The 24,450-nt window shown below is 37.8% G+C and overlaps 1 protein-coding gene across 6 annotated transcripts in view; it reads left to right on the top strand.

The window, feature by feature from the left end:
• klhl13 (kelch-like family member 13) overlaps positions 1-24,450 on the top strand; it is a 58,240-nt gene that overhangs the window by 20,492 nt on the left and 13,298 nt on the right. For 2 of the 6 annotated variants that reach the window (XM_084415002.1, XM_084415001.1), the window contains exons 3-4: positions 14,216-14,287; positions 22,179-22,323. In XM_084415002.1, coding sequence (XP_084271128.1) covers positions 14,216-14,287; positions 22,179-22,323 — 217 coding nt within the window. Of the gene's footprint in view, positions 1-2,903; positions 3,371-14,215; positions 14,288-22,178; positions 22,324-24,450 lie in introns of those variants that run through there. The other 4 variants (XM_084415005.1, XM_084415004.1, XM_084415000.1 and 1 more) reach the window with 3 other exon arrangements.

The following is a 24,450-nucleotide window of genomic DNA, read 5'->3' as shown; positions in this document are numbered from 1 at the left end:
CGCTATTATCTGTAATACCTTAATGGAGAATCCATAGTAGCTCGAGATGGTGGGGGGTGAGTCAGAAGTAAGCTACAGAAAAGCATTCTTTTTCATTTTGAGTGGTTAATTTGCTGTTGTGTCCGTTAGTGTTCCTACACTGATTAACTTCTAATGAAGGCTTGTGTTAACAGATTCACTGTCCAGTTTATCACTTCAGACAGTGATCTGTTCTGAGCCGCAGGCTTACAGCTAGAAGCACCATGTTGCCTTTTAAAATGCTGTTTAAACACTGTTTAACACACTGTGGGGTCAGTTGAACACAGGACAAGATGGTTATTGTCCCTTTTAAACTAAGTCCAAGTAAAATACAGGAAAAACAGAAATATTGTAATATATGTAATATTATTGATTTTAAAATAGCTGTTTTCAATTTGCAAAGCTGTGAACCAGTATTTTTCCTTGAAAAAGCATCGCCACAGCCAATCATGTTGCATGCTGATCGGCTCAATGATGTTGAAGAGATTAACCCCTTAGGTATTGAAATCTGGTACCGTACGACAAGAGATTTTCTTTTTATAGTCAATGGTATCGAGGCAATTCGGTCGGTGCCTAAAAAGTATCGAACTCGATACTTCAACCTAATGATGGGGGAGTGAAAGAGAGGGAGATTTGAAGACTTAGAAAGAGATGGCTGAGAGACATAAAAAAAAATATATATATATATAAAATATATATATAAATATCAGAGGAATATTACTGAAAATAGAAAGGAAAGGTTGTGATTAGGCAAGAACTTTAGGACCCACGTTAATATTTGAAAATCTTTCCAGCACTGCACGTTAGAGAGCCGGAAGGCCTGAAACCGGATGCTGAGGTTGCATTGTTTCTACTCCATATGCGTGTAACATTGGTTTTGCTATCTTTCACAGAACTAAGATACTGCACCTTTTAAAATATTAATATCTTTTTACAAATCTTACTGTCCCCAAACTTTTCAATAGTATTATCATATTTCTTGCTTGTTGATAGTGTAAGCTGTAAGGTATAGTGTTCCATTAACCTATAAACTGTGTAAATGTCATATTTAAATGGAAAATTCATTTAAATTGGACTCAAAAGGAAGCAAAACACAGGTGAAGGGCCACCACATGGCACTCAGACAGAGAGAAAGGGAGAGATACATGGTGGACGGCTCAAAAGAACAGAGAGTGACGCGCACTTGGTCACGTTTTCAAATGTTGTAGCACTTCCAGAAAGTGATTTAATAAGTGAAAGTACATCTATTCTGATTTGTTGTCAGCACTTTTAACGAAGATAGACATAATCGCAGAAACGAATGTGGTAGCTCTTTCTTTTCCTCTCTGTCTCCTCTTTGACATGTGCTGTCACGGCAGTGGGTGAAGAGCCCCGCGGTGGAGTTTGTGCCCTGCTTGCGCCGCCTAGCTAGCTATGTTTTGAAAAGACCTGTCTCTCATAATGGACATCAGTGAGAAATTCTTCACTATTATACAACAATGAGGAACAGGAGTCATGTTCTTTAATGTTCAAGACAATCGTACTTGAGTTTTAGATTTCTTGTGTCTGCAGTCGTGTTGTATTTGATGCCAGGTCATTAAACTCTTATCTCTCTCACTAGCTCTCTGCAGTCAGCAATGGCAAGCCAATTTAACTTTTTTTTTTTTTTTTTTTTTTTTTCTGTCCTTTAAATCTAACTAGCAGATGTTTTTGTTATAATACTTTTTTATTTATTTATTAATAGTAAGTAGTCAGATAGTGCCTAGTGTCATTTTCAATTGCACTATTTAGTATATATTCAATAATAGTACTTATTATAAGTAAGGAATAATTGACGACGGGTCTTTACACCTCAGGTGTGCATTATTTTTCAACAATTCAATGGCCTCGAGTCAAATATTCCACTTAAACTACGGTTTCCACACCTCAAAACATTGTTCAGATGATGTATTTCAAGACATTTCTCAGGTTTTTGTCCTTATAATGCCCTTGTGTGTAGGAGTAATTTCTTAAGCATCTAATATCAAACCTCTGTTGCTAATTCCAAAACAACATTTTGTAACATCTAGGCCTAGTAACGGAGACTTGAGCCACTTAGCAGTCAATGCCGTTATTATAGAGAGAGCGAGAATTAAGCGTGTGTGAATTACCTGAGTCTCTCAACAGTGTTCGGCAGCAGCGTCTCTACTAATAGCAAAACTGTAAGTTTTCCGCTCCAGGAACAGCGCTGTTATTACCTCACTAGTGAGAAGTCATGTAGCTTTCAAGTTGTTAAACTATTTTACTGATAAAATCATCAGAGCAGCGCTGACGACACGTTTCTGTGTGAGTGTGTGTCCGTACTCTGTGTGTGTGTGTGTGTGCGTGCGTTTGAGTGGGAGAGAGAGAGTATGCATGTGCTTTCCGTTTCCGTACATAATAAACGTAATTTTTGTAACGGGGACATAATTTGTTGTTTTTATCATATTGTTTACAATATTTATTTATTTGCTTGGTCAGTGTCATTGTGAATTTAGCTTATTTTGCTGTTGTGGGCTGTACGGACCTTTTGAAATAACTGAAATCATTTGGCAAAGTGATATAGACATGTAATGTGGTCAAGACCTGCCTGGAACTACTTTAGCCGTGCCTTTCCATGGAAATAATTGCACGCCTTAGAACATTCAACCAATCAGATTCAAGCATTCAACAGCCCCTTATAACAGATGCACAGATGTAACGAATACTAGAATTACCGAATAGCCTACATATTACAGGGCTTATTGGGTTAGCCTACTATAGTTATTTATTTATTTTTAAAGTACTCTTGACATACAATCGACAGCAGTTAATTGAATGAATGTTAATATGGCTTGCCATAGTCCGCCTGCATTCAAACAAGGTGGCACTAGCTGAACATCCAGTGCACCGACCGCGCATGCCCGTTCCCTGCGCTGACCGGACGAGACGGTGCCTATTTTTTTCCTCCCTCCATCATTATCATCCCCCCTGTCTTTCTCATGAGATGATGCTCTGCTCAGGCACACCTGCTTTTCACCTCTCGGTTCTGGCTTAAGTGTCATTCCTCCCGGTTTTCCGCCAACCTTCGCTGCGGTATTCAGACAGAGCTGCCTGTGTCGGCGGCTGATCCTCCTCTTTATATTTTGCTCTTCCTCCTCCCTGCTCTCGGTGAGGGCTGCCGGGGATGGAAGCCCGCGCTGGTCGCCTCTTCATGGACTCGCTCTTGACGGCTATTCTCATTCGCGCTGTATCTCAGAGGTGCTGACTGGAAAAACATGCCGTTGAAATGGAAAAGCGGTTCGCCCGTCAGCTGGAAATTTCCCGTGCCCGTCCTTAAAACGTCCAGGTCCTCTCCACTCTCGCCTGCATATATGTAAGTAGCAGTAATATTATCGCGTCTAAGTGTGTGTGTGTGTGTTTTAAAATGATTGTTTATTTTCCGTCTTTAGACATTCATTAAGGATGCTGCTGCTGTGCTTGTTTCGAGGTCGGTGTCGCCTCCCCTCGTTTCTCTGTAACCTAATTGTGAACGTTTAGAGATACCCATTTTATAATGATTAGCGTGTTTCCTCTCGCCGCTTAGTTCTCTACATCCACGGAGGATTTTCATGTTCTTTCTCTATTCTCTCCGTATCCTCCCCGCGGCTGTTTTTGAGCTCTAGTACGCACCGGGCCGAGATAACACCCGGTGAAGAATCTTTTGTCCTGGCGTGTCGTGCGCCCTGGGTTTGATCGCTTGTGTTGTGGTGTTAGTGGGTGGGGGCCCGGGGCCCGGTGGGCTGCTGATGCTGGATGATAGACGGAACATTACCGCTAGCGCTTCCGCTCCTCTTAATCCTTGCTCAGGCATGTTTAATACACCAATGCACGACTAACTTCAAATGTGTACTAGAAAAGCCGCAGTTTGTCTTTAACATGAGAAACATATCCTCTTTTGTGGACCAGTGCGCACTAGATTGTTATTCATCAGTACCCAGTTAAAACAAACCCCTTAAAACCCCATCTGTTACAATTGCAAAGCCTTTTATAATTGTAAAGGTTTTCTTGACTGGTGTAGGTATTGTTGCCAACACGGCTTCCAACCAATTCAGCATCAAGCCAATAATTTGAATAAGACACATTAAAAATGACTTTTTTTTTTTTTGTCAGCAGACATTTAAATTTTATTGGATTAATTGGATATTTCTGTATACCATGTTCAAGATGTGTGAAACATTCTTATATATTCTATCATGAACTAATGAAATGAAAAAATATATATATTATTCAGTTCATGTTGATTTGTATAGCGCTTTTCAAAATACACGTTGTTTCAAAGCAGCTTTGCATAATGCATGTTTCAAATGTTACAATCAAGAAGCCAGAGGTGACTTGAGTCGAAGGAAAAATCTGGGATGAGGGTCCGATTCATCAGGGGGAGCCCTGTAATGTCCAAATAATATGCAACTCGATGATAATGTGGATGGTTAAAGTCATGTATTCAGTTAAACAGGCAAAATAGTGCTATCCTTCTATGCGTTATTACAGCTTGTGATCATAATGATTGCAATAAAAGTATATTTGAAAGTTTTGAATGTCCATCCAATCTTAAAATCATTATAAATAGGCCTACATTTAATCTGACTCCTATACCATTATCCAATAAGACCATACTACTACTTATCTCTTTTTATTCATTCTAGATATTAATTTTCCTCTGGCACAAAGTTGAAACCATGACCATTGACCAGAGAGAGTTTAAGGGCGCTGGTCTCTCTTACTAATTATATCAGTCTTCGTCTGAAAGTGGTTTTGATAGTTCAGTTCTGAGTTACAGGCTAGATCCAAGGTTCGTTGTCTTTTTTTGTTTTGTTAATAGTTTCTGCTGTCTTTCTTTGTGCCTCTCTAGCCACAGATCTGTTATGCATGTACAGTCTTCATAAAACATAGTTTATTGATTCTCCAGGGGAAATTTATATGTCTTCTGTTCTGTATCTTCTCAAATTTAAGGTTTGGGGTTGTGTATTACAGTGTTGGGTTCCCTACCCTGCTGTCGCCCCTCCCAAAACCTTGCAAAAACAAAGTCTATTTTTACTGCTTTGGCTGTGTGTTGTGTGTGATTACAGGGTGAGCTGTGGTCTTTGTATTTCTCAATAAGAGGAGAAATGCCTCTTGGACACATGAATCATTCTCTCTTTTTGTGTGTTTTGAGACAAATATTGAATGACAGGATGTTATTGTCAGCTGCTAAAAAATTGGAGAGAACTAGTGAGAGTTTGCATGTTCACACCATAATAACTATAATAACGATAAAGTTTTACTATTTTTCCAGCTGAATGATAAAACCATTGACAGCCAATCAGAATCCACTCAGTTATTGAGCTTCAGAATTTAAAGTGGCAGAAAACAACTGCAGCACATGCTTATAATACACAGCACGGTATCATATTAAAATAGAAAACACATTACGCTAATTAGGCTGTACGATTAATTGAAATAAAACTAAAATCATGATTTGATTGTGATTTTTTTTTTTTTTTATCAAGTTGCAAAGGCTGATAAAAAAGTTTGATGGTTAAGGCTTGAAAATGATGAAATTAAGACATCCATAATTATTAATATATTTTGCCATTGTAATGTAAAATTAAAATTTTCTTAAACACTTAATTTATTTTACAGTGATATATTACAATAGCAAGTAAATAGTAATAGTAATTTTGATATTTTATAAATATTTATATATTATATATATATATTATTTTATTGTACAACTCAAAAAAAATTTTAAATCGCAACTTTGTGCAAAATTGTGCTGCCCTAACGCGTGAATGGGACTTTCATTCAAGATGTGATTCTTCTGGTGCAAAAGTCATGTGTGCAGTGTACTATATTTAAATGAATGTGTATGAGGTGTAAGGAAGGTGAGGATTCATTTAGTTGCATGTACTTCTAAAGTGTTATCTCACCTCTAAATATACCCGCTGCCTGTTGTGAGGATTTCACGCTCGGTAGGGCAAAGGAGGGGTGTCCATACGCGCATAAATGCTTGCAAAATACTCTTTATTTTATTTCTTTTATGAGCGGTCAGAGTGAGAGCAAACATGCACCCGCCACAAAATCCAAGCACACAGTCCCAAGGACACATTCAAGAAAAAATTATCTTTATTTGTGACTTTAAGGATTCCTGGGCTTCAGCTTAAAAAGAGTGATGAAGAGTGACAGCCGGAGAGCTTCTGTCGCAGGGGGGAAGAGAATGACGCACACATGGGTGTGTGTTTGTTACCACAAGACGGTACACACGCAGTCGTGGCAGATCTAAAGTCCTGCTCATCTACTGCTAAAAGGACCTTGGCCTTGACCTTGTTTCACATTTATAATGATAATTACAGTTGTCCAGGAATTTTAGGCTGTGTTTGCTTTGCTGCCAGCACTTTTGATGTACTTTAGTCTCCTGTGAAGACAATGTCAATCCCACAGAAATGTCGGCAAGAACTGACAGCAGTTCGTCCTTTTCACATTCACCTTTCACGTTGGATTTTTCGGTTTCAGCTTTTCTTCTCTACCTTGTGATCTCAGATGAAAGGATGAGATGTGTCAGACTTCTTGCTGCTGCAGATACAAAGAGGCCTGCTTTATTAATGTTTATGTTTTCTGAATTTTGTACACTAACTTTCAAAGTTCTGTTTGGAAAAGACCACAAGCTATTTTATCTAGCATGCTTTGCATCTGGGTTTAGTCCATCATTTTTTTTTTCATCTTTCCAAGTTTAAAGCTATTTTGAGATATAATTTCTTTAAAAAATGACCAGCTTCTCCACACTGAACTGAGAGTAAGGACAATGCCCTGTAATTATAATAATGTCACAAACACAAATAATATCATAAACATTTAAACACTTGGGTATAGTTTTAAATCTTTTTCCAAAATGTATTTTCCCAAATTTGTTTAACCTTAATGCAAATGTCCTTACCTTTTAAGTAAAAGTTTGATTTCTGAGAAGTCTTGTGGTCTGGTTTGAGTAATAATAAAGTGGTACTAGTTACAGTTCCGGAGTATATTTATTACAAACAGCCTGTAGCTAGCTATTTTGATCATGTGACCTCATCAGCTCCCTCATGTGCCACACAGAATGACATGTGAGCAGGGTCCAAAATTAACTTTTTGCCACACCTGCCAATGGCGAGTGAATTGAGAAAATGTACTGTTCAAATATTTTTCCTGGATGTTTTTTTTTTTTTTATCATTATATTTGTTCAGCAAGGAATCATTAAATTAATCAAAAGTGACATAAAGACATTCATAATGTTACCAAAGATTTCTGTTTCTTATATTTGCTGTATCCTAAAATAATTTCCACAAAGCTATTAAGCAGCACAACTGTTTTCTTCATTGAAATTAATGAAATGGTTCTTGATTTACTAAATCAGCATATATGATTTCTGAAGGATCATGTGACACTGAAGACTGGAGTAATGATGCTGAAAATTCAGCTTTTAAAATATATTAAAATAGAAAACTTGTTTTAAATTGTAATATTTCACAATATGACTTTTTACTGTATTTTTGATCAAATAAATGCTGTGGTGGACATAGGCTGCTTCAAAAACATTTAAAACTTTTGAACGGCAGCATAGCTCGTTGCATGATTGTGACAAACAGTGCAGGTCACTGTGTCAAACTGCACTTGACACAAATTATTTTTTTTTATTTTTTTTTTTCATAGCTGGTAAGAAATATCTATGGTGCACAATATTCCTGCAGATGAGCTAAAGTTCATTTTGGGCCCTGCAGTTCTTAATAAAGCTACCAGCCAACTGGTAAGTAGCTCCCAATCCCAAAGCCAATTTTTTTTCTTTCATTTTCATTTGGCAAGTGTTAATTTTAGGTGCTGCATGTGAGCGTGTGATTTTATTAATGGGATTATATTAAATAAGTTAGTGCTGCAGTAGCTTGTCGTTTGCTGTAAGCCACTTGTGCTCTCGCTAGTCAGAATTGTAAAGTTTATTTCCTTGTGAAATCTGATGTTAGTTATACTCCCACACCTTTACCATATTCATCATCTAATGAGTCAACACTTCCTCCAACATTAACCTGGCTGAAGTAAAGAAAGGCAGCTGATTTTTCTCGCTTTCTCTTTTTGAATCTTTTTGTATTTATCCATCTTTATTTATTCACATCTGTTTAATCTTGTTGTAGCTATCTGAGAGGAAATGCAGGAATCCAATTTTCACCTCAAGATTGGGGGAAAGGAGTGATGAAGAAGGTTGGAGAGAGGTGGAGAGATGGGATAGAAAAAAAAGATGAGGAGAAAACGAAAGGGAATGAGATCGGAGAAGGAAAGAGGAATAGGTGTTTTGAAGGTTGAGGATGTTTGGACGGAAGAAAATGGGATGGTGAAGTGGCGAAATGGAAGAAATGTAGTGCAAGAGGAGGGTAAAATATGAAGAGATGAAGAAGAAAAAATGAAAGTGGAAAGGGCTGTTTTGTTAAAGCTTTTAGTTTACTGTGTGATCAACTCGTATACAGGAGCTTTAAAGTTAAATTAGCATTACATCTTTTGATATTTGTTTTTAAGTGTTTGTGTAAATGCAGTAATTCTGAAATATTTTCTCATACCTTCTCAGTCTATTTCATAAAGCTGTAACATTTGATAAATTCATTGATTATAACCTTGAGTCGCTCACTTCACATAAACACACACTAAATAGAATAGATGATCATTTCTGATTCTGACTGTAAAACAGATGCAGGACGTCTGCAACAGATGGCTCCCTGAATGTGTAATAAAAATGAAAGTTTTGAACCCCAGTTTAAGGTCGGAACAATTCATAATTGCAGCAGCTGGACGTCCCTGAGTGGGCATGTGATAGCATATAAAAACAGCATCACATGTGCTCCATTGAGTCGGACATGATCCTCACGTTTACTAAAGCCATGCTGTAAATCTGACTCGTTTTGCAATTAAGCATATTGTTTCGTTAAAAAGTGATTGAAGTGTTACAGACACAGATTTAGGTCATATTTAAATGTGAATCTCTTTGATGAAGAAATGGTGTGCAGCCCTGGGTCAAGTACAGAGCGAATACTCTGAATGTTGACCATAATTGGCATCATATAACCGTTTGTTTGAAACAATCAAAGATGTGCCACCACAGTTGGATAACAGACCCTTTGATTTTATGCGATCTACAAATAAGAGGCAGAGAGATGGATGTTGCTTGTTTCTCTCAATAACTAATGGAAACGGAACACTTTATTTGACTAAATGAAGGTCTGTACAACATTATGGGAGTAGAAACTCTTCAGCAGTACACAAGCACAAACAAACACACCGGACACGCTTCAGCACACACTTGTCCTTAAGGGGCCTTTATGCACAATGTAAAATGGCAGCTGTGAGATGCTTTTTTTATAGTTTGGGGAAATTAAGTGAAAAATGTCAAGCTGCAGGGATCTCAGTTTTTCCCACTTGGATATGTTGTTAGGTGTTTTTTTGTTCATTGCATGACATTTATGAAGTATGGTACTATTTAGTGACTGTGACTTTAGTTGTGTTTACACTGATCTGAAATCAGCCTCATCATGTAAACTTAGCTCACTCTCATTTGGTCATCACAGTAATTTTACCATCATTCATAAGTGTCGGTTTTTTTTTTTTTTTTTTTTTTCATAAAGGGGTAATATGTGCCCCCTTGAGCTGTTATTTATTTATTTATTTACCTTTAGTTAAGGCGTGTATTCTAACTATATAATAACATGTATCTTATATGGGAAACAATATGGGATAACAATTTATCCTATAATATAAGTAGCCTTATCTTAGAAACAAATGATACATTTGAAATGTTGGACATACAATATAAATGAATAAATACACTCACCTAAAGGATTATTAGGAAAACCTGTTCAATTTCTCATTAATGCAATTATCTAATCAACCAATCACATGGCAGTTGCTTCAATGCATTTAGGGGTGTGGTCCTGGTCAAGACAATCTCCTGAACTCCAAACTGAATGTCAGAATGGGAAAGAAAGGTGATTTAAGCAATTTTGAGCGTGGCATGGTTGTTGGTGCCAGACGGGCCGGTCTGAGTATTTCACAATCTGCTCAGTTACTGGGATTTTCACGCACAACCATTTCTAGGGTTTACAAAGAATGGTGTGAAAAGGGAAAAACATCCAGTATGCGGCAGTCCTGTGGGTGAATATTGCCTTGTTGATGCCAGAGGTCAGAGGAGAATGGGCCGACTGATTCAAGCTGATAGAAGAGCAACTTTGACTGAAATAACCACTCGTTACAACCGAGGTATGCAGCAAAGCATTTGTGAAGCCACAACACGCACAACCTTGAGGCAGATGGGCTACAACAGCAGAAGACCCCACCGGGTACCACTCATCTCCACTACAAATAGGAAAAAGAGGCTACAATTTGCACGAGCTCACCAAAATTGGACAGTTGAAGACTGGAAAAATGTTGCCTGGTCTGATGAGTCTCGATTTCTGTTGAGACATTCAGATGGTAGAGTCAGAATTTGGCGTAAACAGAATGAGAACATGGATCCATCATGCCTTGTTACCACTGTGCAGGCTGGTGGTGGTGGTGTAATGGTGTGGGGGATGGTTTCTTGGCACACTTTAGGCCCCTTAGTGCAAATTGGGCATTGTTTAAATGCCACGGCCTACCTGAGCATTGTTTCTGACCATGTCCATCCCTTTATAACCACCATGTACCCATCCTCTGATGGCTACTTCCAGCAGGATAATGCACCATGTCACAAAGCTCGAATCATTTCAAATTGGTTTCTTGAACATGACAGTGAGTTCACTGTACTAAAATGGCCCCCACAGTCACCAGATCTCAACCCAATAGAGCATCTTTGGGATGTGGTGGTACGGGAGCTTCGTGCCCTGGATGTGCATCCCACAAATCTCCATCAACTGCAAGATGCTATCCTATCAATATGGGCCAACATTTCTAAAGAATGCTTTCAGCACCTTGTTGAATCAATGCCACGTAGAATAAAGGCAGTTCTGAAGGCGAAAGGGGGTCAAACACAGTATTAGTATGGTGTTCCTAATAATCCTTTAGGTGAGTGTAATTATACAGCAAACTGAAACACTGCAATAATATGGACAATTCTCGCCGTCACTATATATATTTTTTCCCTCTGATCTCTGTCCTCTTATATTATGAGAAGGGAACAACAGTTTGTCCATGTTGGGGAGAAGTGAGCTCCGTGTCTTGCTAACAATGAAGCCGCAGCACTGGCCTTTGAGAAGATGGATACGCTCCGATGGTGTGGAAGTTAGCTTACTAATTTAGCTTCCACACAAACACGTGCATTTCCGCCCTAATATCGCACGTTTAAGACCATGTAAAATGGCTAACGTTAGGCTACCATGTAAATGTTTTAAATAGGTCATGTTTGAGGTCACCTTTTTGTGGTCATTCTTTACCCTCTCGAAATGTTCCCACACTGGTTTTTCTGCCACAGATATTACCGCATGTACCAGCCGAACCTGTGAACGCAATGGCCAACCAGAGGTGTTTAAGAATCCGTTCAACAGCGCTCACAATGCTAGAGGGAAATGCTGGTTCTACATTTTTTAAATTGGTATACCGAAGTCTGTACTTTTGCCAACACTAGCCTATAATAGAATATTAGGAAAATAAGTCTGATATATTTGTTAAAAAAAACAGTGGGCTTTATAATGGGGTTCAGTTATTTGTGTACTTTCAATGGGAGTTTTGTCTTAGGCCCTTGTTCAGTTCTGACCCTGACATTCACTGTTTTGATACTGCCTCCAATGGAGAGCAATTTATGAATGTGACTACAATAATGTAGCAAGTTAATTATTATTAGAAGTATTGCAATTGTTCCCCTATAAAAACACCAAATTAATTAGACCTTTAAAATGTATGGACTAACAGAAATGTCTGTCATGTCATCTGAGGTGCTTGTAAGATCTTGTTGCTTCATGTTAATCTGTCAGTATCTGCGCTCTTCATCAGAGTCAGCCGTCTCTGTATCATCACCCTTTCAATCAACACTCCGATCTCATTATATGGGGGATAAATCTGTTTCTGTGCATCACCAAGCAGATCCGAGTCAGCTTGTGAGTCACACACACCATGGCATGAAATTGTGCAGATTTTTCTGGAAATGCATTTAAAACAAAAACAAAAACTAACCCCACATTTCTGCCCACAAATTACACACACTTTGACACCAGAAGTGTAGAACCACACACACGCTCAACCTACACCCACATTAAATGATAAAATGAGTGGCGCATTAGTCACATTTCTGCAAGGATGCATTAAATTGATCAAAAGTGACAGTAAATACTTTTTATATTATCACAAAATAAATTCTATTTAAATAAATGCTGTTCTTTTGGACATTCTATTTGTCAAAGAATCTTGGAAAAATGTATTATGGTTTCCACAAAAAATATTAGGCAGCACAGCTGTTTTCAACATTTGATAATAGTAAGAAATGTTTCTTGAGCATCAAATCAGCATATTAGAGTGATTTCTAAAGGATCATGTGACACTGGAGACTGGAGTAATGATGCTGTAAAATTACATTTTAAAATATATTCAAATAGAAAACAATTACTTTTAAACTGTAATATTTCAAATTGGATTTTATTTTACATAGAAATATTGTGGATTATTATTATGGTTTTACTGTATTTTTTCATTTAAATGAATGCAACCTTGATGAGTATAAAAAACAAGGAAAGTCTTTCAAAAGCATTAAAAAGCTTAATGACCCAAACTAGTATAGGGAACTGGTAGTCAAAGTGCCTTGACAAAAATCTGAGCTTCACATTTTGACCTTGAAACCCTCTGAGACATTTGCCTGCTAGGCCTCCATTGTAAGTGCATTACTGCATTTCCTGTTCTTATAACCTGAGAAGAGAGTTGACATGATTTCCTGAGGTAATTGACAACATGACATGGATACAGTCAAAAGAGCTTAAGCTATTCCTGAAAAATCCCTGTAACCCTTTCGTTTAATCGATAAATCGACACCTTGATCTCACATTGCACTAGTTTGAACATCAAAACTCAACGTCTTGAGTCTGCAGTTCCTCTAACAGCAGGTATATGTTGCCTCCCTCAAGCCTTTTGTCCTAGATTTAAAGTCGTCCTTCACTATAATGTCTTTTTAGGAAGAACAGCCTAGAGAGGGCACAACAGAATGCCAGTTATATTTAGTAGCAACACATTTTATAATATCAAACCAGTCATATCTCTCTCTCTCTCTCTCTCTCTCTCTCTCTCTCTCTCTCTCTCTCTCTCTCTCTCTCTCACCCATTTGCTAATGTTTGTTGTGCCATTATCAGACCTCAGGTTGGTTTCTAATTCTAATTCTGAATGCTCAGGTATGATCTGAATCAGGAGAAAATAGAGCAGAAGTGTGTGTGTGAGAGAGATCTTCTCAAATCCTAATTAACAAGCAGGGATCTGGTCCAGGAGAGTTGAAAAGGATGTTGGTTAATCAAAGCAGAATATGTCGAGGTGTGTGTGTGTTGTGTGAGGGGGAGGGGGTGGTGGTGATGGCCAGCTGTTCTCCTGTCCTGTTCAGCTCTGTTCTTCCTGTTCTCCATAATACAGAATTATTAAAGAATGCTGTTAAGCTAATGTTCTTTTGCTTACCCTTGTTCTCTCTCTCTCTCTCTCTCTCTCTCTCTCTCTCTCTCTCTCTCTCTCTCTCTCTCTCTCTCCCCATCCATCTGTATCTCTTTCATTCTTTCTGCACCATTTTTTTTATCTAAATCTCTCCCCTCATCACTAAATATCTCTCATTGTCCTTCTGCATCATATTTTGTGGATGGTTAGTGCATAGTGTGAATTTTTACCGATTTTAGTTGTCTCCTGTTATCCTGTCTTCATTTGGTGGATAAGGTTTGTACGTGCTTTGTCATGTCTCATCTTGATCCTATCAACAGTCTGTTGTGTGCGTGTTATGCTTTGCCATTTCATGTCAAATTGTCTTCATCAAACCGAGTTGTGCCACTACAATCATCATCATCTAATTTATCAGTAATTTAGAGGCTCAGATCAATCTAAACTGCATAATTGAATGAATACCCTCGTGATTTCTCGCTCTGTCAGATTGACGCTTGTGATTTTGTGTCTGTGCGTACACTTTGTCGCGAGTGTTTGCATGTTTTCTGGGAATGTGCGTGTGTTTAGTGATGCTATATCTCTCGTTGTTTTTGGCAGCCACCAGCACTCGTTTGTGGTGTGGACCACCCACTCTCTGCTTGCTGCATCTCCAACCTATCACCTGACAGGGTAATGCACCAATCAGCTGCCTGTGCTTTTGTGTCATGTGACTGTGCCTGCCATTTTCGTTAATTTTTATTTTATTTTTATTTTTTAAACCATAGAATCTTCTCATTGTCTGGTAGTTACTCCCTGACCTGCCTGACCCTTCCTCCGGAGCTCAGTTGCACTGGAAATCATCCATTTTCCTTTGTGGTGAAACTTGGGTCACGATACAGAAGATATTATCCTTTTTTGTTACAGTAGAGTGCATTAGTGCCCACCCACGTTTTCAGCGGCCTTGGTTCTGGACAAATTTGTTTTTCAAAAAGTCTTTGTTAATGAATTCTAAACCATGAACCAAGCCAACCAGCTACAAGGTTATAAACTTTGATTTGAAGCAAAAAATATTAGAAAATTAGACTGTGTTAGAAAATTAAATAAAATTAGACAAGACTGTGTATATTGGCTTTAATTGGGGAAAGAACTACAATCCCAAGAAGCACTGCAAATGCGTCAAATTAAAAACAATGGAAAACCAATTGCTTTAAAGATGTTGACTTGTGTATACATTGAAACAATATGTTATGTTTATTGCAAAATATGCATATATATTGTTATGTATATTATGCATATATATTTGTTTTTATTTGTTTTTCGCAATTCTCTGGTGAAGATTTATTTCCAGAATCATGGGTAATGTAGTTTTTCAGCAGGAATTCCACCGTTAAACATGATTTAAAAATTATTAGGGCTGCCCTCGACTAAAGATTTTAGTCAACTAGTAGTCGTTCATTTAAGCGATTAGTCGACTGATCGTGCGTTTATATTTATAAGCCATAAATCACAATGATGAGCCTTTAATTGCCTTATATATCATATACATAACCTAATCAGTGCCCAAACGCACACGTCAAGCTTGCCACAGCGCACTGGCAAACGTAATGATAATGAGTGTGTATTGAAAAACCAGAAGGAGGCGGTCTAGAATAGACATTTGAATAATTTATTTCGGCTGCAGAGATTGTCAACGATGCTGACTCGTCCTCTTCACAGTAGTGGCCGTGCCTATATGCACGTTTCATACAGAATAGCCTACATGATCTGATAATATTTATTTTCCATTTGAATTTGTTCATTTAAAAGTAGACATTATAGAATATAGATATATTTCTCATGTCTGTGAGGACGCTGAGTTTTAGTTCATTTTTGTGACATGCCGGACCGAGATGACAGAAAGCACATCCAGATTGGGAAACGTTTTGTTGTTATTACAACAAAAAAGTTTACACAAATTAAAATATACCCTTCACAGTTTGGATTACTCTTATCTGTTTGACCAAAAATGGCGGAGTATTTTAAGTTAAATGCAAGTGATGGCGCCAATTATGTCATGCAGGAAGTGCACTCTCCACACAAACACAGTATGCGTATTATAGCGCATATTTATCTAAGTTACCATTAGAGCGAGTGGACTTGTAAAGTTGCTACTACTTAACATGTTTCAAGTGATAAGCCATATTTGAGGCTGATGAATGATGGACGAATGTTTGGATTTCCTGCTGTTAACGATCTGTCTCTCGCAGCCTGTGTGATTTCGCCACTTCCTTGGTATTTTTTTGCGACAGTCTAATACAATACAGACTAATAAAATTTTGGTTGACCGAGTCTCTTCTAACTGACTGTTAGTCGACTATTAAGGGGCAGCCATATAAATAAATAAATAAATAAATAAATAAATAAATAAAGACAATGCCTTGAAATGGAAAATAAGTGCTACCAGTGTATTGATTCTGTATCGTGACAAGAGTATCCCAATAATATACTGTTTTTGTTGTTGTTGTTGTTATTTTGTTCACCCATATCTCCGGCGTTTGTGCTACAGCACTGAATGATTGCTCCCAAAACCCCTGACCTTCATCCAAGACAGTTCTTTATTTGTTCCTGGTTGGATATCTTTGTTAAAAACATGAAGCTTGAAGCTGTGAGCAGAAGGTCTATGAAATAGGTTAGATGCTATTGTGTTGTAGCTTGAGGCCTCATTCATAAAAAATTTAATTGTTTCCATGATAAAGGCTCAAGTACATAGACAAAATTAATAAAACCGTTCATAGTACATATGCCATTGTCCTGCACACAATTCTTTAGCTGTCTGAAAATACACACGCTTTAAGAGCCATCATGGCTTAGCCCCAGAGTAACCATAACTGCTTATTATGAGGCCTTTTTAATTATTCACAAGGTCCAAAATTAGTACTTGCCAAGCGCCAATTGTGAAAACAAATTGGCTTTAGTAAGTAAATAAAACAAAGCCAGTTAGCTGGCAACTTTATTAGGAACTGCAGCACTAAAAGGTTTAAATCAAATCGTAAGATTGATAGTCTGACTGATCACTGATTAAAGTGAGCAATTCACATATTGTCGTTGTCTTTTTTTCTTTTTTTCTCGCCACTCCAGGACATTGACGTTGGTGTATTTAGGCTGTTCCTGATTAGCTTTGGCTTTAGTTTCAGGTCTTTGTTTTGCTGGAGAATAAATCCTCCATCACAGGCATCTTGCAGATTGTTTTTTTTTTTTTTTTGTAGGATTACTATGTATTTTGCTGTATTCAATTTGCCCGTGCAAGCCTTCTAGGAGTGCAGAGAAGCATTTCCCAAACATGATGCTGCCACCGCAGTGGAGCCGATGTGTTTCTGAGTCAGTTTTATGGCGTATGCCAAACATGGCGTTTAACATGATTGCCAAAAATTATTTTTTGCCGCTTTTCCGCTGCATGGTACGACTCGGATCGGCACGGCGGGCTTTGACTCGGTTTGCTTTTCCACTGCAGTTTATTACCGCTTCAAAGTGGGTGGTATAGACTGCTCGTTAAAGTTGCTGAAAAACCTTTAATTCCTCGTCGCAATATCCAGCTGGATCCACTCCTCGTCCTCGGCTACCAACGAGAGGAACGTCGACTGCACCTCATCTACTGACTAGTATTAACTACTGATTTTTTTTATTTATTTATTTTTTTTTTTTTTTTAAGCAAGTCATTTAATAAAAATTGTGCAAACAAATAATACTGCGGTGGCTGTTGATGACTATTTAAATCTAGCGGGTTTGGTGTCTCGTGTTGCAAATCCAATGATGCTGGTATAGTGACGATTCTCTCTGACCAATCAGTGATCTGTAGTGTTTTCACGACACATTTTAGTATCGGTACAGTACGCTTGGAACCTCAACAGAGATGGTACCATTTAAAGTGAGCCGAGCGACTCCGTAGCGAACCGTACCATGCAGTGGAAAAGCGCCATTATTCTCATCAGACCACAGAACCTTCTTCCAGTCGTCTTCAGTGCAGTCAAGGCCAGATATTTTATTGTGAGCAGACCGTGGTTACATCAATCATAAAATTAAAAGAACAAAACATTAATAAATAAAATATCCAATGAATGGAATCAATGGAATTCTCACTCAAACCACTGACTACTTCCGCTTCTGATTGCTTTTAGAGGGAAAATCTGCCCATAACTGCTTTCTCCGTAATAATAGCATATTGGCAATTTGATAAACGATCCTGTGCATATCCATGTTTGCGCTCTGGAGAGTGTCAAAGGATTCTATTTACAACGTGTTTTTACAGCGCTGAGCAGTGTAGCCAATCACAAACATATCTGTTGATTTCTTGAACGCAACGGCCAATCAGAGGTGTGTAAATTAGAATCCACTAACTGCTCAAAACTCTGCAGTTTTTGTTCGGTGCTGATTTCTGTATGCTCGAGAATCCTCTCATTAATGCGTAGACACGATGTAAACGAGATTCATTATACAGTGTAGACCACTTCATAACGGAACTTGGTGAGATGAGTGACTGCTTTTTAGTGATTATAAAGCGACTTTCTAGGTGATATATATAATCAGTTCAGAGTTTAAATAAAACTTCTGTTTTTTCATGCTTGACCAGCGGCCACATACATGCTGCAAAGTTTCGAGAGAGACATCCGCTTAATTAATGTATTTGAGTTGTTGTTATTGTCATGTATGCATGGTTTTTCTCTTTTCCCACAAAAAAATATATTTTGTCTCATTTAATTGAGTGGACCAGCCATCAATCTAAGTGTGACCCTGGCCCACTAAATGTGCACTTCAGTTATATCAGAAAGAGAAGGAAGAAAGAAAGACATGAACTGTGTTGGGTAAAGTTACTTTTAAAAGTAATGCATTACAGTATTGAGTTACTCCCCAAAAAAGTAATTGCGTTACTTAGTTACTTTTTATGGAAAGTAAAGCGTTACATAACTTTTGCGTTACTTTTCAGTTACTTTTCTTTCTTGGCTATTGCTTGATCTCTTTCAGGCCTTGCAGGTGTTTTCTTTATTTGAAGTTCTTGTACTATTGTTTAACACAGTAATACAATCAACAACAGCCTATATAACCTACACCTTCATTTTCTTTTAAAAACAATTATATATTGAATAATAATCTAGAATAATATTATATTCTGAGAACTTCCTGATGCATGCCATATAAAAGATCTATAAACATTACAGATTATTGAAAGTAATGTTTTTGTTACTTTTGTATTTGTGGGTAGACTATGGACTGCATAAAGTAAATTATTACAAGTACTACAGTACTATGGACTGCAAGTACTATGGACTGCATAAAGGGGGGGGGGGGGGGTATTGTCTTAATGTAATGTTAGAGTATTATCTTAATACTAAGAGTTTTGCGATCGGCCAGCAACTAATTGTTTTACTTGATGGTGAACGTGAACTGAAATCAAGCTTTTGTCGTTTAGCTTGAGGCGGGGTGCAGGTATCATTTGTCTGTCTCTCTCTCTCTCTCTCTCTCTCTCTCTCTCTCTCTCTCTCTCTCTCTCTCTCTCTCTCTCTCTCTCTCTCTCTCTCTTCCAACTCTGTAGTGCTGTGCTTTGCATACAGATGTATTTTTAAATTTGAAGTGGTGTTTTTTGCAGTTGACGAGCTTTTCACCTGCACATAATCTACACTTAACGACTTTTCCCTTCTCCTTTTCTTCGACAATTTCAAAATAATGAGAATACTTCCATCGCAGTAATGTAATGCTCTGGCCTGCCATCTCCGTTTCTGACTAGCGCGATTCTACGTGACTACGTTCATTTTAATTCAGAACTTAAATTTTTTTGAATGCACATTAATTAAACTGAAAAGTAACTCGCATTACTTTTTTTAAAAAGTAACTCCAATATTAATGTGTACATTTATAAAGTAATGCGTCACTTTACTCGTTACTCCAGAAATATTACGTAACGCACGTTATTTATAACGCGTTATCCCCCAACACTGGACATGAATGTCTGCTTGTTCTTCTGTTACCAGTGGTTGATCTTAAAATGTTCTGACCATTTGCTCTTTTACCATTAGGCTTGGAAAAGGTCAAACTAGCTGCCTGACTGCAACATCTGAAATAACTTAGATCAATGTAATAGATCAAGGGTTTTTGTTTTTTTTTACATGTGCTTCGTGCTGGGCGGTGTGACCAAAAATTTATATCACAGTATTTTTCAAAATTATCCCGGTTTCACGGTATATGGCGGTATTATTATTTTTCAAGCATGACTGGGTGTTAACCACATTTTCTACTGATTGCGAGAGGAAATACTGCATTAGATTGACTTAGAATACCCTATTGTACTGTCATGAGTGAATATTGTTGAGAAATTCCACAGTAGTATAGTAGTATTGTAAGGCCCGATATATTGGTCCAACGCCGGTTCGCCAATACACGGGGAAGGTTATCACGTGTTCTGTCCTCACTCATGCAAAGTATTGGTTGGTTAAATTTGCAATACATTAATCATATGTATTTACTCGTTATTTCATCTGACTCCATAAATGAAAGGTTTTAATAATATCTGTGCCTCCTTAAAAGTGAGCGAATGTTTGACTATTCCTTTTAACCATTAAATGAACAATGTCAGAATCAGTTAGAATAATCACATGTAACAATTTAATATTTCAGATATCAGAGAACAATTCCACAATCAATTCAAATATCTAGAGCATGGTTGTACATTGGTTACACCAAATAATCTTACCCAACTTGTACCTGAGAGAGAGAGAGAGAGAAAGGGAAAGAGAGAGAGAGAGAGAGAGAGAGAGAGAGGGGAAAGGGAGAGACCACCTATTCAATTTGTGTCCAGCAAAGAAGGCCCCGAGAGAAGGAGAACACCTTCCTTTATCCTCTTTGACCAGGTGACATGGGGGATGGGGGAGACCACCCTCAAATGGCTTCTATCCGACAAAAGGGGGGTGACCTTATCTCTGAACCAGTTTTCTCTAAACTTCTCTAAACCTTATTTCCTTTTATTTTATCTATCTGGATATGAGATATCTGTACCACTCACTTTAAGACATTTCAAATGACACCAAAAACATAAGTCAATGATAAACATTCACATTAAACCATGTTCTTGTGTGAGTTCTTAGTTGTTTCTGAGAGGAAGTGAGGTTGTATGGGGGTGGTTGAATGTTAATTAGCCAGCAGGGCCCTTTTGTCCCATAGACCAGGGCCAGGCCCCAACCAGTATTTTCAGTCTTACAGTATTAATACAGGTTAGCAAGGCCCCACAAAATGATGCTGTTTAAAAAGAGGTGCCAGCTGGAGGCGCATTAGGAGCGGCTGAAACGGCGGTTTCCCCGGTAACGGCTGTACACAAAGTAGCGCAGCGCTAATAAACGTTGCTTTATCAGGAAAGATTAAATGAAAATTACATCAAAACTTTTCTAAAGACAGTCAGTTCCCTTCAAAGACATTCATATAAAAACACCCGTACCGCGTTTTGACTTTGAAACGTGCAGTGCTCATGTTTATTCAACGATGTCAAAGCTTTTTGGAAAATCTATTTGTGGCGGGCAGTGTTGATATTGTGAACCAATGTATGGGAAAAACTGTAATATAATTTGATAGCCATCAATTATATTTGAACCTATCCATCTTCACCGTCACGCTTAGTACACAACACACAACACATACAGCTGTGCCCTCACTACAGTGCAACAGTGAAAAGAGACCCCTCTCAAACAGTGCCGCGCCGTGTTCCGAACGTTGTTTAAACGACATACACCGGTATTGCAGTATATTAAAAATGTATATCAAAACAAAAATAAACACCGGTATTTGGTATAAACCGGTATACCGCCCAGCACTACATGTACTCTAAAAAGTAATGTTAAAGGTAAGGGTAGACAATTTTGGAAAATAGCATAGCAAGCTAGCTTTGAAAGCATTAGATCCCACCCTCCCTTCAGAGCGCTCTTTCCAAAGCTACACCTCCTTCAAAACACATGAACTCTGCAAAGCCTCATGAAACGCGTTGATGACGTGTGATGTCTGCGCGAGCAGGGTGCGCGGAAGTATGATATACATATGTTGACAGGCAGGTAGGTCATTTTGTCATTCGGACTGAAAAAGTTTTTGGTCCTGAGACTTCCACAGAAGATATATGTACATGTTTTAATATTTAGACCACTTCTATTATTGATTGCTATCAGGATGTGAAGAGAGTTTCAGCCAGTATAAAACAAAACATTTTGCTGGTAAAACAAGATTTCTCATAAATATTACTATAGTTCATTTCTGAATGGCCTATCTTTGACCTCATGTCAGTTGTATGTCACATTGTGTTAAACCTCTGTGTGATGGTGGGAAACTAACATTCTACATGTTGTGTATATGTGTGCGACATGTTTGTCATTTGAGGCGGGTTTCTGTGCTGTACTCGTGTTAAATGAAGAATCAGGAAGCACCACGTCTGTTTCACATATAATGAATCAAACATATTTGCAGTCAAACATATTTGATCTTTTCAGCATTATCTCTGTACCACTCTCACACTTAACGGGTTATTCCTTCATATTAACCTCCCCCTTCCCACACTTCTCTCTCTGATGGGCAGATCACTGGTGGAGGATGATGATGCTCAGATGATGAAGGTGTCGCTGGGATGCAGTGAAATGGGGCTGTCCTCCCACTTGCAGGCCTCGAAAACAGGAAACACACGCTTCTTTACCAGCAACACTCACAGCTCTGTGGTTTTACAGGTGAGTGTGTGTGATTACATATGTCTCTTACTAAACATTGGGGTGGGTATGTGGGGCGTCACCATCTGCCACTCTGGCATCATGTCACACATGACAGTTTGTGTGTTTGGAAGAGTCTGTGAAGGTCATCTCTGTTGTTATTGGCAGTCTAGCTTTATATCACACATAAAGATGATGATATTATTATTATTATCATCATCATCAATGTCGTCATCATCGGTGGTGGGCAGAGTCCTGCCTGAGGTCCATGAGAACATTCATTAGCACCTTTCTGCGGGTCACCTGGCAGGTTTCAGCATGTGCTTGTGTGGGAACCAAGGTGAGAATTTAATTTGAATTTGCCAGTTAGTCATTGCAGACAGATCAATAAGTGAAGGACACCTGATTGCCTCGGTTTGTGTGCAATCTGTGCATATGTTCATATTTATTTAACCCTCTGATGCATGGTGTTCTCATTAGTGGACTCCTTTTTGTAACAATATGTAAGTTTAGAAGTAAGTCATTGTAGTAATAGCCTTATTTCCAATATTTATTATAATTCTGTAAAAAATGATTACTAGTGTAAAAACTATGGCTCTATGGCATAATGGCACTATCAAAACATTGATGTTTGTTTTGATTGAACAGAGCCAGCACTGTTTTACCTGACCAATGGCAGACAGGGAAAAGTTTCTGGGAAACCACACAATTCTCTTCACTTAGAACCAGCTTAGACTGGTTAAAAAAAAAAAGAAGAAAAAAAAAAGTTTATGTGTGACTAACCTATGTTGTGTGAGCAACATATCAGCATATTAAAATGATTTCTGAAGGATCACGTGACACTGAAGACTGGAGTATTTGCTTTGCCACCACAGGAATAAATTGCATTTTAAAATATATTCAAATACCTACCAGGACATTTTCAGAGCACTTCATGCTTCCTTCAGCAGACAAGCTTTATGGAGATGCTGACTTCATTTTCCAGCAGGATTTGCACCTGCCCACACTGCCAAAAGAACCAAAACCTGGTTCAGTGACCATGGTATTACTGTGTAATTACTGTGTGATTTCATGTAATATTCAAATTTTTGGAAATCCTGTTTTCGTGGGTTTTATGAGCTGGAAGCCCAAATTATGTACAAATAAACAACTAAATACTTGAAATCATTTAAGTTGTGGGCCCTGAATCTATAATCTATGGAAGTTTAACGTTTTGAATGGAATTATGGAAATAAATAAACTTTTCCATGGTATTCTAATTTTTTGGAAAGGGTCTGTACGTCATTAAAATTAAAGGTTGATTTGATTTGATTTGATTTATTGGTTTATTTAAAAGGGGACAGTGCAATTTCATAAAACACATGAACAAACATGGTTAAAAAAGCCAGAATTAGCCAAAAGGCTATTTTTCATCTGTAGTCCCCTGGCCAAGATGTAAAAAAGCATTAAAATACGAACAAAAACGACATTTACAAGTCCATGGCAAATTGACTACAATATAACTACAATATAAATGACACTGTAAAATAACTTAAGGTACACTGTACCTGTTACAATAATAAGACACACAAAAAACACATTTTCAGAAAGGCTATAGTATATCAAATATATAATACAGCTCAAAAGTTGTATTTGTTAACATTAGTTAATGCACTGTGAACTAACATGAACAAACAATGAATGACTATTTTTATTAATTAACATTAACAAAGAAGAATAAACACTGTAACAAATGTATTGATCATTGTTAGTTCATGTTAGGTAATACATTAACTAATGTTATCTAATGAACCTTATTGTAAAGTGTTATCAAAAAATCTTAACCCCAAACTTTTAAATGGTAGTGTAGGTTCACTATGTTTACATAGGATAAGAGTATATACACGCACACACAGACATATTCATGCGTTGCGTGATCTCTTGATTGCATCAGTACTGACATCAATGTGATGGGGTCACTCTATGTCATTGCCAGCTGTCATCGATCACCAACCAGCTACTGCTGTGAGAGGAAGTAGATGGTGTGTATGTGAACTTAAAATTGCAGTTTATTAAGATTTGAATCAGTTTGTCAAATCAAGAAACAATATTTTAACTTATCAGTCTTGACACATGCTGGAGATTCATAGCGTTATTCATTCACAACTT

The sequence above is a fragment of the Rutilus rutilus genome (genome assembly GCF_951802725.1).
Source record: "Rutilus rutilus genome assembly, chromosome: 7".
Taxonomy (NCBI): Eukaryota; Metazoa; Chordata; class Actinopteri; order Cypriniformes; family Leuciscidae; genus Rutilus; species Rutilus rutilus.
This window is presented reverse-complemented; position numbering and strand designations above follow the sequence as displayed.